The sequence below is a fragment of the Porites lutea genome, chromosome 2 (genome assembly GCF_958299795.1).
Source record: "Porites lutea chromosome 2, jaPorLute2.1, whole genome shotgun sequence".
Taxonomy (NCBI): Eukaryota; Metazoa; Cnidaria; class Anthozoa; order Scleractinia; family Poritidae; genus Porites; species Porites lutea.
In genome coordinates, this window is record NC_133202.1 from 53,356,980 (window position 1) to 53,379,408 (window position 22,429).

At 41.0% G+C, this 22,429-nt stretch overlaps 1 protein-coding gene across 1 annotated transcript in view; it reads left to right on the plus strand.

Moving 5' to 3' along the window:
• LOC140929020 (MAM and LDL-receptor class A domain-containing protein 2-like) overlaps positions 1-22,429 on the plus strand; it is a 151,707-nt gene that overhangs the window by 61,171 nt on the left and 68,107 nt on the right. The window contains exons 50-80 of the mRNA XM_073378838.1: positions 1-48; positions 998-1,088; positions 1,644-1,784; positions 2,214-2,482; positions 2,823-3,105; positions 3,647-3,830; positions 4,792-5,099; positions 5,845-6,104; positions 6,371-6,461; positions 7,372-7,533; positions 7,973-8,175; positions 8,723-9,030; positions 9,294-9,595; positions 10,152-10,423; positions 11,191-11,281; positions 11,758-11,898; positions 12,274-12,539; positions 12,653-12,884; positions 13,595-13,872; positions 14,066-14,150; positions 14,458-14,610; positions 15,064-15,168; positions 15,479-15,691; positions 16,154-16,430; positions 17,039-17,172; positions 17,608-17,879; positions 18,092-18,341; positions 18,838-18,975; positions 19,988-20,245; positions 20,733-20,887; positions 21,545-21,740. The exon at positions 1-48 is cut by the window's left edge and continues 212 nt beyond it. Coding sequence (XP_073234939.1) covers positions 1-48; positions 998-1,088; positions 1,644-1,784; positions 2,214-2,482; positions 2,823-3,105; positions 3,647-3,830; positions 4,792-5,099; positions 5,845-6,104; positions 6,371-6,461; positions 7,372-7,533; positions 7,973-8,175; positions 8,723-9,030; positions 9,294-9,595; positions 10,152-10,423; positions 11,191-11,281; positions 11,758-11,898; positions 12,274-12,539; positions 12,653-12,884; positions 13,595-13,872; positions 14,066-14,150; positions 14,458-14,610; positions 15,064-15,168; positions 15,479-15,691; positions 16,154-16,430; positions 17,039-17,172; positions 17,608-17,879; positions 18,092-18,341; positions 18,838-18,975; positions 19,988-20,245; positions 20,733-20,887; positions 21,545-21,740 — 6,166 coding nt within the window. The remainder of the gene's footprint in view (positions 49-997; positions 1,089-1,643; positions 1,785-2,213; positions 2,483-2,822; positions 3,106-3,646; positions 3,831-4,791; positions 5,100-5,844; positions 6,105-6,370; positions 6,462-7,371; positions 7,534-7,972; positions 8,176-8,722; positions 9,031-9,293; positions 9,596-10,151; positions 10,424-11,190; positions 11,282-11,757; positions 11,899-12,273; positions 12,540-12,652; positions 12,885-13,594; positions 13,873-14,065; positions 14,151-14,457; positions 14,611-15,063; positions 15,169-15,478; positions 15,692-16,153; positions 16,431-17,038; positions 17,173-17,607; positions 17,880-18,091; positions 18,342-18,837; positions 18,976-19,987; positions 20,246-20,732; positions 20,888-21,544; positions 21,741-22,429) is intronic.

The window sequence follows — 22,429 nt, forward strand, 5'->3', positions numbered from 1 at the left end:
GTTTGGAAGGTTTCCCAGATAACCATTACAGCTACGTCCAATTTCAGAGTACGTGCTTGTCATTGCTTCTTTCTGTAGCCGTGCTTTAAACTTGTAATTCCAGTCGAACCTCCACGAACGGCCGCTTCTCCACAGTGGCCACTTTTTTGGCGGTTCTTCTGTCCCTAAGGTTGCCGTTGAGGACAGGTTCAACTGTATGCAGATAGATACAGTTCAGGTTAAAGCGTTGAAAGCGTTGTTTTCATAAGTGAAATGGTCTTCTTTTAGAAAAAAGTCGATGGTCAGTGATGGGATGAAATCAAGTAGTTTAAGGGTTTAAGGGGGCAGTCTGGTTAAAAGAACAATTATTTTTTCGTTTTTTTTCCCCGCTTTTTCTTTAAAATCTAGCCAAGATTTCATTCAGTCGAAAATGGCTCAATGAAGTTTGGTTCAATGATTTTGTGAGAATTCCTGGATGATTTCGGAATGTTTTATATGTATTAAAGTTAGGGTGGGAGACGTTTAAATTTTTGGAAAATTGGAAATAGACAAATACCAGATAGTCAACTAAACCACAACAAGGTGCCTTTGAGCCCATTATCGGACAAACTGGTTTATGTGTATACCTTTTCTATCTTTATTTATTTCCTTCCCAAATCAACACCATTTTCCCCAAAAAAACAACCAGACTGCCCCCTTAAATATGGTGAATTTTACCTGAGAGGTCTTGTTTGTCCATAACGCAGGAGAGAGGTGTTAGAACATCTCAAAGAAATGTTTTCGTAGCGGGAAGATGTATCAAGGAGGGATCGTTGTCTTAGTCAAAGTAATTATTTTAGTAGCGGAAAGTTTTTTTAAGGAGGCGTAGTCGTGTTAGTCAAGGGAACATCTTTCCACCTTAAGCATCGGTAAAGAAAACTTGTAAATATTTGCCAACAAGTGGTCAGCATACGAGTGTGATAAGTAACAGAAATCTTGGACTTAACACTCTTTTTTCTCTCTGTCTTGTCCATGGCAGGTTGTATTTGAGGGTATCGTCGGTAAGAGTTACCAAGGTGACATTGCTATTGATGACCTCCAGTTGTTTAATAGTCCTTGCCCATTACCAGGTAATCTTTGTTAATGTTACCCTTATGTCCTATAACTCAAAAGTTGAAATGTTAGTTTTACAAGCCCAACGTAGATTTACGGCACACAAGACATTTTCTGTTATAGAAAAATTAAGCGCAGAAATCAACAGTACAGAAATGCGATTACCCCGGCAGGAAATGACTGTAATCTGTACCACTTTTCTGTAGTTCGTTTTTTCCGTTTTGGCTCGCCAAAAGGTGATCGGGTGCAAGCCACTTTAAGTGATATTACTTGTGTTACCGATCACCCTGGTTGTTTTTCTTCCATCTATTGTGAATTTTTTACCTACTGAACATCATGGGAGTTTAAGAATTCTTTGAAACGTGTCCGTGCTTTCCAGACCGGAGTACCCGGAGTAAAACCTCTCTGAGCAAGGAAGTGAACCATCGAGAACCGTCGACGCCGGGATTCGAACCCAGGCGACATTGGTGGGAGGCGAGGGCTCATATCACTGCTCCACCCTTGCTCAATAGCATCTAGACTCGACGTCTATCTTTTTAACAGGAGGCACTATTTTTTTTGTCACTGTTCAGGTGATTGTGACTTTGAGAGTGGATTGTGTACATACGATAACACTCAGGATGAAGATCAGTTTGACTGGTTGAGAAACGCGGGAGCCACTTCAAGCTGGCGGACGGGGCCATCGGTTGACCATACTCTAGGAACAGCTTTAGGTATGAAAAAAAGGGGAAAAAAAGCTTCTTGCACTTATTAAAAAAATAGTCATACCTACGTTGAGCAGAAACACGCCGGACCCTTGCCCGATCATACAGGAATGTTACTCTAAAAAGAGAAACGGAAGAAGAAGAATCGGGAAAACGGGGAACTGGAAATAACACCGTTACTCTTTCTTTGGTCCGCTTTATAGAAAAAAAGGGGAAACGAGGATTTACTGATGCTCGCGTCTGCTTAATATGGGGTCACCTTATTGCGGGTTTCACTTTATTTTTTATGTTTAAAATTGTTAGAATCGAACATTTCAAGTGAAAAACCTTAAAAAAACTAACTTTATTCTGCATTCGGTATCACTGGCTCATTGACAATAGCAAGTCTTGTATCAAAAATTAACTTAACTGACAAAGTAAATCGTTTTTTGGGTGTAGGACATTACATGTATATAGAAACGTCAGCTCCACGTAGGAAAGGCGACAAGGCTCGTCTTCTCAGTGAAGATTTCTCACCCACTACAATTAGAGGAAGGTGCGTTAAATTTTGGTACCATATGTATGGTGCTACCATTGGAACCCTCAGAGTTCTTGTGAAGACGGGGCCAGGAAACCAGTCAGAAAGCATAATCTGGGAATTGAGTGGAAACTTTGGTAACCAGTGGTACAGCGCACAGGCTCCAGTGTCAAGTGGAAAATATTATCAGGTACAAGCTTTCTAATGTTAGCTGAAATTAGCCAAATAGCATTTTTATATCTTAATTTTAATTTTTAGTTTTAATTTTAATGTTTAGTTGAATGACTGCAAATAATAGTAAAACCTGTGTTAAGCGCGGGAGCTGTCACTGGTTTATACTTGATAGAGGTGTTTGTCTAATGCACATCTGTTTTACAGAACACGTGGGAAGAAAAGTTTAAAGCTTGTTGCTGCTCTTGCCCGCTTTTATGTAATGTTGCCACTTACGAAGTTCATCTGTCGTCCCTGGGAACAAAGAGAAGGTCAAGTATCGTTACTAATTGTTGCATACACCACTTTGTTCTTGACAGATCGTCTTTGAAGCTGTGCGGGGCAGTAGTTTCAGTGGAGACATTGCCGTAGATGACATATCATTTGCTACAACTCGATGCTCTGTAGTGCCATCTATAGCAGTGCCTCCAACACCTCCGCCGACTAAACCTGCACCTATTATAAACAACTGCACATTTGAAGGCGGATTCTGTTCATGGACCAATCTTAAAGGAGACAACTTTGACTGGACAAGAAGTCGCGGGGGAACATCTTCCTGGAACACTGGACCCACTGTGGATCATACATTAGGAACAAATCAAGGTATTAATAATTAGTAGTTAGCGCAGACGAATGTGAAGGCGTGTGTGGCAGAGCGGTTCAGACCTCGACCTTAAGATCTGGAGGTCCAGGTTTCAAGTCTCGCCCGTCGCGTTGTTTCTTTAGACAAGGAACTTTTACTCCACTTACCTATCTAAAAGCCAGTTAACACGGAAGACGAAATTTTTCGCTTTGGGATGTGATCATCATAAGCATTGTCGAGGCGTGTGTCGCGAGCGGTTAACGCCTCCTGCTCCTCGTCTCTCTTCACCGAGGTGTATAAATGTGTACTGACAACATACTGCTGGATGTAACCCTGCGATGGACTAGCATCCCATCCAGGGGGAGTAGCAATACTCCTAGGCATGCTTCATGCCAAGGAAATTACGGATAAGCTGCAGCCGTTTGGGCCTTTGGCTCGTGTGCGCCTTAACCTTTACCAGACGAATGTGTGCACAGAATGGATTATTAATACAAGTAGTACACTTCTTTCTGTATGAAGCTAAGATATTTGTCTGATTGTGTTGAAAATTTATTTCTTCAGGTTACTACGTGTACATTGAAACATCCTCTCCACGTAGCCCTAATGACAAGGCGCGGCTCCAGAGTGGGCTTGTACAACCTACTACTGTCACCAATGGGCGGTGCTTAAAGTTCTGGTACCACATGTGGGGAGATCATGTAGACACACTTAATGTGTACCGCAAAGCTGGCTCAGCACAAGTGAGGTAAGGCATACAGTTGGTATAGGTATGATTTATCTCCAGCTTTCCCAAAGTCCCGAAATGTTTTTTCTTTTTTTTTTAAATAGAGATGAGAAATGGTCACGTCACGTTGCCACGATCGCAAAAACTTTGGATGACAGCAAACCGAAAAACTCACTTAAAAGTCTTCTGGCACTATTTCAAACTTCACCGATCTTATTCAATTTCATTTAATTGGGCAAATCTTCTTTGGGACCGTATCTGTCGTTATCTGAGTTAAGAAAAAGAATGCGACAATTTTTTGTCTTGTGTTCACCAACATGTACTCCATTAAGCGGGCTGGAGAAATTAGGAAGTTTCGGTGCAACAACGGCAAAGAAATGTACAAAATAGCGTGATGCACGCGCGAAGTTGTTGTTTGTTAACATAGACATATTATTTTTTGCCGTCCTCCTTGCCGTCGCCGTCGTCTTTGGTTTTGTTGTCATCCAGAAATAGTGCTACCATGGTAACCTGACGTCTCACTTCTCCTCTCTATGGCAGTTACCACTGCGACGATCAAAAATGTATTTCCGCAGTTCACATCATGTTCAGTTCATGTTTCATTCCTTTCACTGGTTAAGAGGAACTCAACAAACTGGTCTGCTCCCAATTTATAACTTTTCATAGCTCAGTTGGTAGAGCACTGCAGCGCTAACGCAGAGCCCATGGGTTCGAATCCCGTTGAAGTCCCGAAATATTTTTTCCGGTTAATTTACAGTTGCTTTAAGTGCAATTACCACTGCGACGATCATATTTTCATTAATAATAATAATAATAATAATAATAATAATAATAATAATAATAATAATAATAATAATAATAATAATAATAATAATATTTCCGCAGTTCACATCATCTTCGTTTCCTACCTCCAGCTGTATTGCTCTTATTACAGTAAAGTTTTTTGGCTTGTAACATTTGTTTATCTTCTGCCATTTTACAGGCTGTGGACTCGCAGAGGAACCCAAGGCAACAAGTGGCGCTATGCCCAAGTTAACCTGATAAGCTCCCAGCCATTCTATATCATCTTTGAGGGTGTGCGCGGAAGCAGCTATATGGGAGATATCGCCCTGGATGATTTGGATATTGTTGATGGGCCTTGTCCTCCTCCTAAGTTCTGTGATTTTGAAACTGATATGTGCAAGTGGAGCAATATTCGTGGAGATGAGTTTGACTGGAGACGTGACAGTGGAGGGACGCCCTCGCTGGGAACAGGACCTTCTACTGACCATACAACTGGAACCAGAAATGGTTTGTTTTCGTTTTTGTGCCTCTCAACTCCTTCACTCTCAACAGCGAAAAAAAGGCTGCTAACCTCGTTATGGGGTTAAAAATACCAGATTTTAATGTTATGAGACACTGGAAAAGAATCGGCGGTGCCAGAGGAAAGGAGTACATGATAGAATGTTTTTTAATGGTTACCCTTCATGATTTTATTTATAGACTAGATAGTCGGAACTTACGCACGTGTCCATAATTTACCCTTTTTGTGAAAGTTGAGAAAGGTTCAACACCTTCCATACTTTTAGAACTTGGATGAAATTCATTGGTGTTTTTTTATACAATAGATAAATAGATGCTGTTACAAAGGTCATTTTCTTGAAGCTTTTATTGATATCCCATAGCGCAGGAATTAAGAGCAGAGTGTCTGTTTCACAAACCTCTTTCCCTTCGATAAATAAGCAAGTAAATAAAACAAGTAAGTACATGTAAGATATCAAGGGAACCAAGGGAACGAATTGATTCACGTGTCTGAAAAACTGAAATACGTTCACTGCTGTGGTCATTCTGGCTAGGCAAGTTACCAAACGACGAAAAAGCTACCCTCTAACTGGCCAACCCGAGCGGGAAAGATGGGCTTATCTTACCTGCTTTGTTCTTGGAAAAAAATGTTATGAAAGAGGGAAAGAAAGAAAAAAATTTGCCAGAATCAAGCCGTCTTTACTTCACGCATGGTTAATAACGCTTTTATTTTCATTTTCCTGAATGCTTTCAGGTTATTATATGTACATCGAAACCTCCTTTCCAAGAAAACCAAATGACAAGGCGTGGCTGATTAGTCCTCAATATACTCCTGCTCCTAATGGCAAATGCTTTAATTTTTGGTACCACATGTCTGGCCGTCATATTGGCTCACTTAATGTCTACCTTAAAGATTCTATAAGGTTAGGTAAAATGGTGTGGAATGAGACAGGCAATCAAGGCAGCTCTTGGCTTCAGGCCAAGGCACCGATCAAGACAAATCTTCCATTCCAGGTATGACTTAGAAGAGTTTTAGTATAAACAGTAGGATCAAAGGAGCTGGGCTGATATGGTGACCAGTTAGTACTCATCCTGTCTGATCTTGATATGTTGTTGTTAGTTTGTGATATAAACATAGTTGAATGAGTGCAACTCATATGTGACGTTAACCTGTCGCTTATTTTAAAAACCAGCTAGTCAGTAACACTCAATTTATTTCATGACTATGCGTAACAAAATTTCATAATACCTTAATTAATTTCCCATACTTTTTTTTCAAGATTGTTATTGAAGGAGTTAGGGGACAAAGCTATGCTGGTGACATTGCGGTGGATGACGTTTGGATTGATGACAGTCCTTGCCCACCGGAAGGTTGGAATTTCCATTACATAGCTTATAATCTATTTCATTCCTAAGAGCAGCGAAATTAGAAAATCGCAAAAGCTAAAATTGACTCATGACGGAAGTGTTCGCCTAGGACAAAGGTTGAATTGTTTTTGGATAAATTCAAAGTCAAACACGTCAGACGCTTCCGACGACGGCGTTGTCATTTTTCCTCTGCCGACAGTTATAGTTGAAATTTACTTGCTTTAATGTAGAGGACCACAGAACATGGAAAACAATTTGCCAAAAATATAAGTACGCTCGCACTCTAATTAGCCGCGTCTCCTGTTGCTTTTAGCCTTTCTATCTAGCCTTTCTTTATCCAATCTTAATGTTGCTTTTATTTTTTATATTTTGTCAATTTTCGGGTCCACAGTAATTGGTTTGCCGTGAAATTTTGAAAGCAAGCCCCTCCATGTATAAGCCCCTCCAAATATAACCCCCCCAGACTCGTAACGCAAGAACCCCTCCGTTAAATCGCCCCTCCAAATATAAGCTCCTTAGGGCTTGTACTTGTAAATTGCCCTAAAATACAAAGTAAAACAAAGCAAAAACGGTAAACTTCCTTCCAACTGTAAGGCTAGCCCAATCGATTTTGAAACGCAAATTTCCCTCCATAGATTAGCCCCTCCGAATATAAGCCCCTTCAAAAGGGCCTTTGAAAATTGTAAGCCCCAGGGCTTATTTTCGGAATTTTACGGTATCTGTTGTGGTTACCCTGCCATGTGGTATATGCATGTTATTATTATTGCTATTATTATAGCGAAGCGTAATAAATGAATAAATGAATAAATTTGAAAATAACCGTTATAACAATGTGTAAAGCCGTGCTTACTGGCATTCAGTAACAGCTGTGATGTCTTATTGAAGGGTTATTTCACCATCTTTATCACTGCAGGGAGCTGTGACTTTGAGGAAAAGAGTTTCTGCACGTGGCTGAATGTACCGAATGCAAACCGGTCAGTGGGTCTTGATGACTTTGATTGGACTTTGGGAAGTGGCTCTACTCCAAGTTGGCAAACAGGACCATCAACTGACCATACCACTGGAACAGCTGTTGGTGAGTTCTTCATGTACAGTGATGCTTTCATTGCTGTCATGCATGAGAAATGGAAAAAACCACTTGCTTGTGGAGACATTCTGAAAGCTCAGAGTAATTTGCCGTGGCTTTCTTAAAAGTTTCATGCTCGCCTCTGGCTCTTCGAAAAAGTCTAGAATTTTTGCTAACCGATTAGTACTGATGCAATTGTCTTACCTTGTTACCACCGCTGCTGGTAATAAGAAGTGATTTTAAACGGTACTAAGGACAAACACCACCTTTCTGTTTAAATATTTTTTCTGTCCTCAAGGGCATATAATACAGTAATTCTGGTAACAAATTTTTCATTGGAGGTAAATAGCATCAATTGCTAAGTCTCTTTTTAAGGCCACTTCCACGTCTGCTGTGCTTTAACGCTTACAACTATACTTAACTACTGATTCTTGTTGATTTTATGCAGGGACCTATGCATTCATTGAAACTTCCTATCCACGAAAGAAAGGTGAAATTGCACGACTGAAGAGTAAGATGTTTTCGTCCACAACTGGGAAATGTATGTCTTGGTGGTTTCACATGTATGGTGCCACTGTTTCGTCCCTCAATCTCTACATGAAACAGGCTGGCAAACCAGAAGCTTTGATGTGGAATCTCAATGGTTCTCAGGTACAGTGTTTTGCATTGGTGGCAAATAAGTATCTATTTTTGATCACTTTCGTAGAATGGCAACAGATTTAATTTGATCAAGGTCAATTTGATGGGCTAAGTTAAGTTGACGGGCGTTGAGGAGAAGCCGTTGGCCTTGCCTTTTTCATCTTCACACATTAATCACAATGGAATCTAAAAAGACCCTTCACATAGTTCTAAAAGAGTATTAGACCTACACCCTAATACCAATGCCTTTCTAACTTGTGCAGTCGTTGGTTTCTGGGTGAGGTAAGATCATACATTGGCGGTAACAAAGAATGTCTTGATATGTTGACTCGTGATCAAACCTCTCTGGTTCTTTCGTATGTCAGCGACTGACTGCAAAACACTGACAGGAAAATTTTCACCGTTATTTCTTTTTTTAGCTTAATTAATTGTGGTCAAAATTTTTGCCATACTCGCGAATTTCATAAGTTGTTTAACGTACGTACCGTCAGCCCAAAGGAGAGGTCACTCAAGGAATAGTACACTGAAGTTTTTTTTTTTCCCGTTTGTGTTTTTATAGGGCAACGTCTGGAAGAAAGCGGAAGTAACAATAACCAGTCGAATCAACTTTCAAATGATTTTTGAAGGTGTCAATGGAAAGGACTATAAGAGTGACATTGCAATTGACGACATCTCTTTTGCGGATGGATACTGTGTAGGACTATGCTCTTCTGTTAACGCATATAAGCGGGTTGACTGCGGCTTTTTAGGTATAACCAGAGCACAGTGTGTGGGAATCCGCAGATGTTGCTGGGATGATTCTGTTCCTAATGTTCCAAAGTGCTTCTATCATCCGAGTGCATGCAAAAGCATCATTCCCGCTAACAGGTTTGTTTTTACTAAGTAAAGGATGGTCCCCTGTGTTAACCTTCTTTAACTTACTCCGGGGTAAATTAAGTTTTTATCAAAAAGAATATTTACCTTACTTTACCCCCCCAAATCAGATATTGATAACCCCATCGCTTCTTTAGCTATAATACAATATTACTACAACATTACAATGTTATTGTAAGTTGAATAAAAAATAGTTGTTCTCGTAGATCATCCCTAGAGATTGTCTTGATTCAAATGTCTGTTGTATGTACTTTTAGACAACGTTGTGGCTACAGCGGCATTTCTGCATCACAGTGCCAGTCACGTGGGTGTTGCTGGGACAACTCAGTTCCAAATGTTCCTTTTTGCTTCCACGGTCCTACCAGACCAACTCCTTTCCCTACAACACCACCCCCTCCAACTACCTTGCCACCATCTAAGTGGGACTGCACATTTGAGACTGGACTTTGTAACTGGAACAACTCAAAAGAGGATGACTTTAACTGGCACAGACAGTCTGGTAGCTCCCCATCGATTGGGACTGGTCCCACTGCAGATCACACGACAGGAAGCCAGCAAGGTTAGAATTAAACTGCGATCATTGGTAACCTTGTACTTGATAAAGAATAACATTTGCTTAAAGCGCAAGCGTTTTGCTTAATTCTTTCTAACACATATCAGTAAACGAGAGTGATATTAATAAGGATCGTATCACGAAAATCAATCTCACTTCTTGCCTCAGCTGCTTGCTGACCTAAATTTGGTGGTGACATCTTTGGATATGAAAAATTAATTTTGTAGTTTCATTTGTGCTAAATGGTATTTCAATGAAAGAGTTGAGATAAACGTCGTTCATCCATGAGGCGCCCTCATCTAGTTAATATGAATACAGTGGCGACACATGGCAGACACCGAAAAGGGTAGAAGAGGAGGGAAAGAGAGAGAAAAACCTCACCCCCTTCTGCGCCTGCCATTCAAACTTTGTCAACCCATGTACTTTCTCCTCTTGTAAAACAATCAAGAACTGAGCTGTAGTTATTCTTAAGTGCCATTGTGTTCCTTAGTTGTTCTTTGGGCTGTCGGTCTATCTTGTCTGAAACGATTTCTTATAATATTTATGATACATTTTCTTGCAGGGTATTATGTTTACATTGAAACCTCCTGGCAGTCTCCAAATGACACTGCTGTCCTAGAAAGTGCTGTGGTTCCTCCAACATCTGGCAAACCAAATAATATGATCTGCTTACAGTTTTGGTATCACATGTATGGTCAGCATGTAGACACTCTAAACTTGTTTATGAAGCGAGGACAGCAGCTTCCCGCAGCACCAATTTGGACCAAAAGTGGCACGCAAGGTAACAGGTGGAGGCGTGGACAGGTGGCCGTAACAAGTACATCTAAGTTTCAGGTGAGGCAGTTGTCGTAAGTTCGATCTACACTGTAAAACGTTGTCGCTTACAATTGCCTACGATGATTTTACGACACGACATGTATCAAACGTACGACAATCCGCGTAAGTGTGTTTTAGGTGTGATTTACACCAACTCGTGTCGTTGGCTTATGATGGTAAAAAGGTAGGTTAAAGGCACACACGAGCCAAAGGTCCAAACGGCTGGAGCTTATCCCGGTTTCCTTAGCACGAAGCATGTCTGGTAGGAGTATTGCCACTCCCCCTGGACGGGATACCAGTCCATCGCAGGGTTACCCCAGCAGTATGTCGCATGGACCCATTTATACATCCAGATCAAGAGAGAGAAAGAAGAGTTAAGTTCCTTGTCTAGGGAAAAAACGCGACGGGCAAGGTTTGAACCCGAGACCTCCAGTTCCAGAGTACGAGGTGTTAACCGCTCTGCGACACACGCCTCCACAAGACTTATGACGCGTGCATCGCAAAGCGAAAAAGTCTGTGTTCCATGTTAATTGGCTTTTAGATAGGTAATTTGAAAAGTTAACTCTCCTTTTAGGCACTGGCTTAAAAGAGAACCCTCATCTGAAGTGCGTCAGTGACTTTCTGTATGCTTATGCTGTTAGTCTCTTCTCTCTCTTTACACCACATTCAGTGACCTAGGTTGCTGGATGCAAGCTGCACTTTTTTGGTAGGTGTTTGGGTAGAGAAAACCCGCATATAAAATATTGTTTCCAACGCGACTGTTCATTTTTTATTGTATGTTTCAGTTTGGTTTCCAAGGAACAAGAGGACTCAGCTATCAGGGAGACATTGCCCTTGACGATATCAGTCTCCTAGATGGACCTTGCCCACTTTTTCGTAAGCTAATTAAAAATGTGGTTATTGGTCATATTATTTCTGCTGATTTAAAGCATTTCTTTTTCTTCTTCATAGCTTCATGGCCTAGTTTGCACAAGGGATATACCATACTTTGTGAAGTAGTGACTAGACCTTTTTATTCTAGATAACGTTCTTTCAGAAGGCTTTTTTGGCTGACAGGTGTTTCCAGATTTGTATGTTGCTTGAGCTTAGGCTTGTGCGTTTAAGGAAGGATTTCCATTCTAAGGCCGTAGGCAAACGTGAAAGTTAAGCCAGGGTGAACTTTTAGTTTTATGCGCTACCATCCATACAATGCGCGTAAAATTTACGTGCGTAGGGCACGTGAAAATTACGTGACAGTGGAAATCCACCTGAAGCTTAGCATTGCAACTTAACAGGGAATAAAAAATTATAGCTGGGCGAACGGAGGCATATCTATTGATTTATTTAACTATTAAAGCTTTTGTCTCCTTCAGCATACTGTGATTTTGAGTCGCCTAACATCTGTGGGTACACCCAGGACCAGGGAGACATTTTTGACTGGTCTAAAGGAAGTGGAAACACAACTTCTATCGGAACAGGACCCCCTTCAGACCATACTTATGGTACTGCTTTTGGTAAGTAGTTTAAGCTAAGGTGGAGTACAGATTTATATTGAATAGAAGTGAAGTGTTGTATCCCTGAAGCCTAAAATTTGCTATCAAACTTTAAAATTCATGTCAAATATTGTTCGCTAAAACAGCTGCAGTAAAGAGGTCTTGAGAAAGGTCTATTGTATGCTGCAAATAAAGGACCGTCTTGGGGTTGCAGATCTGAAGTACAAATCCAGTCAATCCGCTCTTGGGGTACTATCCTTGCTTCCTTTTCTAAGAACTTTAAGAATACGCCCTTTTTTGTTTGAGGTTGTAAACAACATTCACGCGTTAATGTTAATTGTATCCATTTGTTGGCACTTCTATTTGTCTGGAGTAAAACAGCCTTTTTTTTGCTAGGACACTACATGTATATTGAGACGTCAAGTCCCCGCAAGCCAGGAGACTATGCGCGCCTTGAGACTCCTACTTACCAGGCAACCGATGGAAATGGAAAGTGTCTAATGTTTTGGTATCACATGTACGGTAGTGGTATTGGAAGACTGAATATTTACATCAAACGTGGACAATCTCTTGGCACACCAGCATGGACCATGTCTGGTAACCAAGGCAACAGATGGTTGAGAGGAATGTTGACTGTTAAAAGTCCAAATCAACAGTGGAAGGTACATGTTCGATTCTCAAGGGTGAAAATTGTCAGTACCTTCATACGTGTGGTGTTTTTTTTTGTACCCTCTATTTATATTTTAAAGTAGGACTTTTTTCCCTTACCGTTTAGGCTGTATTTGAAGGCATGAGAGGTCGGGGATATCGAGGAGATATTGCCATCGATGACTCAGAAGTCAAGAACGGGCCTTGTCCACCCCCAGGATCATGTGACTTTGAAAGAGGCTTGTGTGCTTATCAGAATGATTTAAGTGGTGACGATTTTGATTGGGAGCGAAACACTGGTCACACTACAAGTATTGGTACTGGACCATCTATTGATCATACAACTGGCACAACGAAAGGTAGCAATCAAATCTCTATCCTCTAGACTTCCTGGGACTCCTCAAAACAGCAAACATATTATGTTTTGTACTTTTCTAACACAGATTATGAAAACTAAGAGTAACGTCTGAGTCCAACAGGAGGTCAGAATTAATTCCCTTTCTCCTGGACGGTGTTTGGTTTTCAGGTTATGAATAGTCTTTGATAGTCTTTTCCAGTGAAGTCGTTGACTGTTTCAAAAAAACTGCAGGTTACTTTCTTTTCAATGTCTTAAAAAATGCAAAAAATCACGGACTTCCTTTATTAAATCGTGTGATCTAAAACGAAATACATTGTATAATGTAAAGTGTTGGCAAGAGCGAGTCACCAACGCCGGACTGAGCGACTACCGTTCAATTTTGTGAGACAGGATCAGACACAGAAGGCTTTGTCTTGCTTGCCGTTGCCACCATCACCACGAATTACCAGCAAATCAGCTTGTCCTGTGGCGGCCAACACACGGACACCTACGACGCGGTCGCCTAGTGTCAACATTCATAGACACTCTGATGAGGGATGCTGGAACGGCAACCACCAGCAAACTCTCAGCCTGCCTGGACAATAGAGTGGACTGGGCGACCAGTTGACTAGGTCGGCTGAGGCCGCCTGAATGATTGAATGAATGAATGATATACTTCTGCATTCTTTGCCAGTCACTTGTGATGTTTTGACTGGTATCTTTTGTCTTCAGGGCATTACGTTTACATTGAAACTTCCTCCCCAAGAACGAAAGGAGAAATTGCGCGACTAACGTCAGATAGGTTTAAAGTCAGCAAAAGTCACAACTGGTGCATGAGTTTCTGGTATCACATGTATGGTAACAGCGTCGGCTCACTCAAAGTCAAGCTCAAGATTTATCCTTTTAATCCCAGTCGATATTACTACTCAACAGTATGGACAAAGCTATCTAACCATGGAGACGTTTGGTTATCGGATCAAGTGCAGCTGAACAGTCCAGATAACTTTGAGGTATGATTAGGTTTTGCATCACCTCTTTTGGCAGAAACTAAATGTAGGGGAGTTGTTTCTTTTAGTAACAGGTAGATGGACAGAGTTGGGATTAGAATTTAATCTACTGCAGAGAGCTAAGATTTTTTTTAAATGAGACCCATTTGGAACCAGAACAAAAATGGGATAAACCGATAATTTTGGTCTTCTACAGATTGTATTTGAAGCTGCGGTGGGCGCGTCATACGATGCTGATATTGCCATTGACGATGTTGTTGTGACTCCTGGTTTTTGTCCGTGTAAGTACAAGTCTGCCACTTATCACTTACATTAAATTGTTTGCCAATTTTTGTAAATTATATTTTAGCCGGTGGAGTTCCAAGTTTTCTACGACTATAAAACGCATCCTTCTGACTTAATGAAATTATTCGCAATTCCAAAGTTTCGGTTTTAGTTGTTAGGGCTGTGTTTGTCTCGTTATATTATGGAGTTGATTTATTTTGGCGTCTTTTTAGAGCTTAGGATTCTTCTCCAGAAGATTCTGAAGCGGACCTATTATAAGGCAATTCCAGGGAAAGTTATTAATGTTTTTCTCCCTATTGTCAGCTCCTTCCCCAACTCCAACACCAAACCCATGTGCCGTGAAGTGCAAGTCTGGCAAATGTGTAAGTTCAACTAAAGTGTGCGATTTTGTGAGTGACTGTGGACCTGGAGACAACAGCGATGAGTTGCACTGCGGCGACTGTACATTTGAACAAGGTTAGATGATGCAGGTCATTGTATCTTTTCGTTTTTGGCTTTTTCATTTGGAAGAATCATAACTTGGTGGAGGCAAATTAATGGCAGTTAGATGGATAGATACACATTCTCATTGCCTATATCAAAACATAAATAACAATCAATTGAAATACGACTCACAGTATACGTACGAACGCAGTGGTATAGAAAGGTTAGTGTTTGATCTCTGTTTGATCTCTCTGTTAAAGATGAGTTTGTTTATTTTTCGTTAATATCGGGCTTTGAATTCCAAATAAGCAAGTCAGTCTTTTCCACACAGACCGTTTGAATGAGGTTTAAAAATAGCACTTAAAAACGTGTCAATACTGCAGTCCAGTTTCAATCCCTACAATGTAACTATGTTGATCATCATACTATGTCAAAGGGTATCACTGGGTGCCATCGCTTTTTCTCACCTTACTTCTCCAATACCAGGCTATTGTGGATGGAATGACACAAGCAAAGGAGCGTTTGATTGGAACAGAGATCGTGGTGGAACGCCATCTTCCAACACAGGACCCACTGTTGATCACACACTTGGTAATCAGATAAATGCTTTTATATATCATTTTCGGTTGTAGTCTATACAACTGGAGAGAGGAAGCAGCCAAGCAATTTACTCCCTGTATTGATTTTATTGCACGAATTATTCTGTTTACGTGTCTCCTGTGAAAGCAGTGAGATACTTTTGAAAAATGTAGACTGGATTCCAAAAACCCAGCTGAACAAACGCCCTCTCCCAAGAATTAACTCACTTTAAAGCGTGATTGTTCAGATTGAAGACGGTTGAATTGATTGTAAATCACCGCAGTTAACGTTGTGTCTGACGAGAATCAATTGCTTGTTTTAGGCACTGCTCTTGGATATTATATGTATGTGGAAGCTTCTCAGGGAGGAACATGGGATCTTGCCAAACTGGAGAGCCCATGGCTGAGACAGTCAGCAGCAACCTGTGTTGTCAGCTTCTGGTATCACATGTATGGCAAAGGAATTGGAACCTTATATGCATATGTAAAAGTTGGTCTTACTTACTCTAAGTTGTTTGAAGAATATGGCACCAAAGGTTAGGCATTATCCTTTTTTATTGTTTATGAGTTATTTAAAAAATAGGTTTGTAGGCATACCGACATACCATACATGACACATACCAAACAGGTATTTGATATAGATTAACTCTTACATCATTGTAAGGGCATCGTGGAAAAAATTGCACGCGAATAACCTCTTTGTTACGTGGGACCCGCCTTGAATTAGAATTAGCTTATTTAAAGCTTATTTCTTCAATTATTATTCCGCGCATTGAGAAGTTGGGCACTGTAAGTATATGTCGCAAAAGACAATAGCATTCTTGGGATGATGATCTTCGAACAGTTACAACATCTTTTTATATAAGTGTGTAAGACAGGATTGGAACTGAATGACCCCTGCTCAGATGTTATTTATTCCATCAACATCCCTTTAGTTAGTTAGTTTTTTTTTTTTTTCAATTATGTCAGAAACTTAGTTTATGAAGTCCTTTTTGCAGGCAAAAACTGGCTTCAAGGAAAACTTTATGTCGGGCGTCACGCCGCACCATTCAAGGTTATTTTTGAGGCTGAGAGAAGTTATAATGTGTTTGGAGATATTGCAATCGACGACGTCAGTTTTGTGAACTGTACTTTGCCACCAGTCGTTAGCAGCTGCCAGAGAGGCCAACATCGTTGTGCGAGAGGATCGTGTATTGATCCGGGGCGTCTCTGTGATTTCACTGATGACTGTGGAGATAACTCTGACGAAACCAACTGTTATAATTATCAGTTTAGGTAAGATGCTCATCTTACAGCTGAGTAAACTACGTAGCAATTGCTGAATTCGGCTTCAGCCTCGGTGGATAACATCCTCCGAGATCTGCAAAATTCTTCACATCCTAGGAAAGCCGAATTCAATAACTGTTTTATTATTCATTCAAAATGTTTTTAAGTTCCGAACAAGTTTACCTCCTCGTAGACTTTCTTCAAACCCTTGGAGTATTTCTCGGTACGGTTAAGTAGATAAAATCTATCGACCGATGTGTCCAGCGTATTCTTGCACATATTTCTTCCTTTCTGATTTAGTTGGAAATCAGCTGTTTCGTCTTAGGATAGCGGGCGTGAACGCCATTTGTTTTAGTTCACTCGTGAATAGTCTGGTTAGCGGCTTGGCGATGGTCTATTGCCCTTACAGCCTTGTTTCCAATCAAATATACCATCGAACCGATGGCATAATGCTAGCATCTTCCAAATATGGTAAGCGCCAGTTGGTTATGAAGATTAGCTGGGGGACAGGAGCCAATCAGAAACAGCGAAATATTTTGAAGTAATAATAATAAGGTGAGTTGTATCTTGTTTAACTATAGCGTGTCATGTGAATACTTTTTTAATGTTCAATGCAGGTGTACTTTTGAACGATCGTTGTGCCGTTGGACACAGCTTTCAGATGATGACTTTGACTGGACAAGAAACCAAGGCTCTACAGCGTCTTATGGTACAGGGCCTATGTTTGACCATACTCTTGGCTCTGCAACAGGTAATAGTGTTACTAATACAAGTAAATGTCCGCGATAGATATCAAATCTCCATTTCTTGAAGTGTTGTGGTAGAGTGATTCATCAGGTAAATAACAAGGAATCTGAAAACTATTTTTAGGCAATAAATTACCAGTCCAAAACCGAGGGGCTGTTAAAAGAGTAAACTGAATAAGTTTTTGAAGATTAAGTAAACTTGCTGTTACTGTTTTTATTTCAAACCTTTTCAGTACTTCTTTCAATACAAATTGTGCTTTCCACTAGAAATGCTTTCACAATGGGGAGGTTTGTTTGTACCAAAAAACACGGTATGAGCTCGTATGAGCAGTGTTTTTAAACTCACGTACGCGGTCCAACCCTGCCTGTTACATGTAGCCTTACTCCGATCGTAATGGTTACACTTCAATGGTGACCTACAAGTATACTCTTCCTCTTAGGATATTACTTGTATTCAGAAGCCTCGTGGCCGCGTAAGAAGGGCGACAAAGCTCGCCTTGTCAGTGGCTTTATCAGCGCATTGGCTCCTGGGGACACCTCATGCAAACTACGTTTCTACTTCCACATGTTTGGTGCCCATATTGGCTCACTAAATGTGTACACGCGCCCATGTAATGGCTGTGCAGAAACGCTGGTGTACTCAAGATCAGGAAATGTTGGTAATTTCTGGGATAGAGCTGAGGTTTCCCTCAAGAGTACCGTGCCTTTCCAGGTGAGGATTTTCCCATCTTAGGGCGAGATTAATTTTTGTAAAAGTGACTTGGTCGGTTGCTAGAACCGCCTTTTTGTGTTGATAGACTTTCAGACCTTTAAGTTAAGATCCTCTCATTTGCTTTGCTAGTAATAGGTCAAGGCACAGACTGAAATCATTACTCTGTCAGCGATGTTGATTCAACGCGTTGTTTGGTATTTACGATTTTATAGGTTGTTATTGAGAGTGTTATGGGCCAAAGCTACCAAGGCGATATCTCCATTGATGACGTATCTTTGAGCCAATTCTGCCGACTCTACACTGGACCAACCCCAACAGCCCCTCCTCCAACCACAGGAGCACCAACAATTCCATTATGTCCTGGATTTAGGTTTAAATGTTCCAATGGACCCTGTATTGATCCAAAGTATGTGTGTGACTACCGCGATGATTGTGGCGATGGATCTGATGAAGTCAATTGTGGTATGTTAACTTCAGTATCTCCCGTATCATCCTTTCTTTTTACAAAAACGGCCTTGACTAGAATGGATGCCCACAAATCAGGTGGTATCCATTCTAAATTAGGTTCCGTCTCTGGAGGTAACAACTAAAACCGTGTTTCTTACCTGTGGTCCGCGGTGGGTCGGCATGCTCATGCCAGTTAGTTCGCTTCATCTTTCACGTGATTGTGTGGAGTTTCTTTCATGCTACGTTGCTCTCGCTACAAGGTTTCTAATTCTTTCAGCCATCCCCCCCCCCCCCACCCCGCCTATTTCCCCCTCTGGTTTTAGCGACACGGGTGCCTGCTTTGTACATGTTTAGGGGGTCATGGCTAAATTGCGCCGTTGTGTCAACGGCGGAGGAAGGGGGAGGCGTTATTCATTTTAGGGGCTAGCTGCCTAAAGTGGAAGCACCTAGTTAATGCTAGTACCCAGCCTCCGTTAAATTGGCAGTTGTTAACGAATGGATATTATTGCAGGACCTTGTTCGTTTGAGTCTGGTTTGTGCGGTTGGAAGGATAACAGTTTGGGCACTTATCAATGGACTAGAAACAAAGGTGCTACTATCGCGGCTGGTACTGGACCAAGTGTTGACCACACGTGTGGAAATGCTTCATGTAAGTAATAAGTCATTTTAACAAGATTTTTTGTTTGATTGTATTATAATGTAAAAGACCAATACTTGAACCGTTCAAATCCCCTATGCCTTAACACTGTTCTTCGTACCTTGAAAATACATACGAAAACAATCTCGGTTTAATACCCAACGGGCGCAAAAAGAAAGGTGTTTAAAATACTTTTAGCGAAAGTTAAAGCAAACGTAAATATCTTTTGTTCGACTATTCCTGTCGCAAAAAAGGAAACGCTCCTGTTGCAATATTCGCAAGCTAGAGTATTCAGTCAACTCTGTCCTAAAGGACACGTGTCTAAGACGGGCATATTTTGTTGGTTCCGTCTCTGAGGTATTTTCAATCCTTTTACTGTTTAAAAAAAGGTTTAAAAGGTTTAAAGGCCTGTTTATAGTGGAAGGTGCACTTAGCTTATCCAGTTAGTTTACAGTCACTCCACTCAAATACTTAGAAACAACGAAATAATTCAAATACAACATAAATGGATTAAAAACCCCAACTGGCAGGAGGTAACCTGTTGGCTATTTACAAGCGTGGCCGAGGATTTCAACTCTGGACGACCGAGAACAAATCCAGCAAGTGGCCAGAGCAAGACTCTAACCCGGGACCGCCAGATTGCGAGTTTGACGCGCTGATCACTCGGCCACGCTGCCTCCATCAAACTTAACCACGGCTACCGAGTTGACTGATTGTGGCTGCTTGCTCGCCAAATAAAATCTTATAAGCACTCAAACCAGAAGTGCGCCATTACGAATAGAATTGGTTGATTGTCATTTTTATTTCAAAGATGCGGAAACCTTTCATAAAATTCGTCTAGGTTTGTTGCGTTCCTCAGTTTCTAAACATGATCGTAGGTTTGCAATCGTTGTTGTTGTTGTTGTTGTTGTTGTTGTTGTTGTTGGAGGTCAAAGGTGGTAGTATGGAGAGTAATTAATAGTTGACTTGTTAGTTTTGCGAAAACATTTTTTTCGGGTTATTTTCTTCATACTTTGAATTCAAGGTTATTATGCGTACGTCCACTCTGGTGCTGGTTCCTGGTTTGATGATGCCAAACTGCGAAGCCCCAACATGACCAAGACCGGGGCAGGATGTGTTGTACGCTTCTACTACCACATGTATACTGCTAGCTCAGCATTTACTGGATCTCTTTACTTAAAACTTAAAAACAAGGGAGCAACATCTAATCTGTACGAAGTGTCCAGCAATCAGGGAAATAAGTGGAAGTTGGCCGAGGTTGGTTTGGGTGCTTTGGATGCCGGTAAGTCTTTTGGCTGTAAATCAATGTCCAGTGTTTGCAGTGGCAACTGCTTGAATAGCTCAAAATCGACTTAGATGACGACTGGCTTTTGTAAATGCAGACTTTGGAATTGACAAAGCTGATTGCTATCTGCTTAAAAGAAATCGTTTTGAATTTTGTCACCAAATGCTGGATGGCGTGTGCTTTGTGTTATTTACAATCCCGTTCCTGAATCCCGTTAAGTCCCGAAATTTTTTTCGGATTAATTTGAAATTGCTTAAAATGCAATTACCACTGCAACGATCATATCTTCATTTAAATTTGTGATTTTTGTTCGTCATGACAGTGTGATTTGATCATTAACAAATAATTAACTTTTTTATCATAATTGCAAATATGCACAAAAGGTACCTAAAACCCACCGTGGCACAGTCCCTTTACACTGCAAGGATTAGATTTAACAATTAAACATCATTTTAACATGATGTCTTTGGATTCCTTTTTCTAGGTTTTAGTCTTGAGTTTGTTGGCTCCAAGTTTATATCAGCGGCGGATATGGCAGTTGATGACGTCTCATTCCCAGGTTGTGCTCTGCCACCCATTAGATCGTGTGCTTCAGGGGAGTACCGCTGCACAAGGGGCTCTTGTGTGAAACCTAATCAGGTGCCTCCTAATTTTTTTTTTCGTGCACGTGTCCAGGTTGACTAAGGAATGCCAATAGTTAATCGCTCTCTCCTCTTTTCAAGTCCAATCTAAGAGTAATGGATAACTCTTGCTTTAATATCATAATAGAGAAACACATTCTTCTCCCCCCAAAAATGTCAATTTTGCCTCCTGTAAGTAGCGATCTGGAAATTTTCAGGTCCTGGGGCCCGTTTCTCAAAAGCCCGGTAAGTTTTGAGCCTGAACTGAAATATTCAAATCGCAATGTAATAAGAGCGCGGGTCCTGGCTAGCAAACTACTCCATTTTCTTCCATTAACTAATAGTTGTATCATGTTAGATGCAAAACTATTGAAACCTCGATCTTAAATGTAAACGGAGACAGCTTACCGGGCCCGTTAATTATCGGGACTTTCGAGAAAAGGGCCCCTGGCCTTTTATTGCTGCATGTTTCGTGTCTTTTCCAACAAAGGACAATAATGATAATTTAGGTTATTTGTTTCCTGGCGTATATTACCAGATTTTACCGTTGGGGCACAGAATTTTAAATAAGACGATCGTTATCAATGTACTTTTGTCTGGATTTTACACGCGATCTTCTACGCGCGGGAAAAGCATGTAGCGACATGTGTTAAATAGAAGAAAATTTGACTTGAAGGTATGCGACTTTTCTGACGACTGTGGTGATGAGAGTGACGAGCTCCCAGCTACTTGTGCCACTTACAAAGAAAGATGTGACTTTGAAAGAGGGCTGTGCAGCTGGACACAAGACACTGACGATATTTTTGACTGGACAAGAGACAGTGGTGGCACTTCATCTTGGCTGACTGGTCCAGGAAGAGACCATACTACTGGTCAGTGTGCATTTGGATTAATACACCTGTTTAGCTTGTATGTTTTGTTTTCCCAATAGAGGTCTCAGGGGAACTTCACCTTTTGTCTTTTCATAATTCATGCGTACATTGGCAAGTGAATAAGACGAAATTTGAAAGAAAGACTTCTCTAGTGTATTATCACATGACCTGTTTTGGGAAAACAAAACATACAAGCCAAAGAGGTTTATTGTTGTGGTAAGAAATGTTTAGTCTAAAGGGTTGTTTACATGGAGATGGAGAGAGGGAGATCCTAGCACCAAGAAGATCCTACAAGGGTGAGCAACTTTTGGTTGGGTTTACGTGCAGAAATTTCCGCCCATGTGGTGCCCGTGTGGTACTAACGCCAAACTAAACAGTTGGCCTTAATTGCCGTGATTAGCCACCGAACGACCCGCCGCTATTTTTGTCTGTATTGTCCCTTGTACTCACTGCTTGTAGTCCAAAGTGTCGCTAGACTACCATCTTCCTAGCGAAGGCAGTTAAGTTTACATGGTGCTAGGATCTCGGCTAAGTAGATCCTAGTACTATTAAGATTCTAGCGCTGGGGACAGATAGAACCCTTTGCATTTTAACATATCAAATAACACATGGCGCTAGGATGATCCGCCTACTAGGGTCGTCTTGCTGCGAAGATCTTTCTTCCTCCGTGTAAACAACCCCTAAATGTA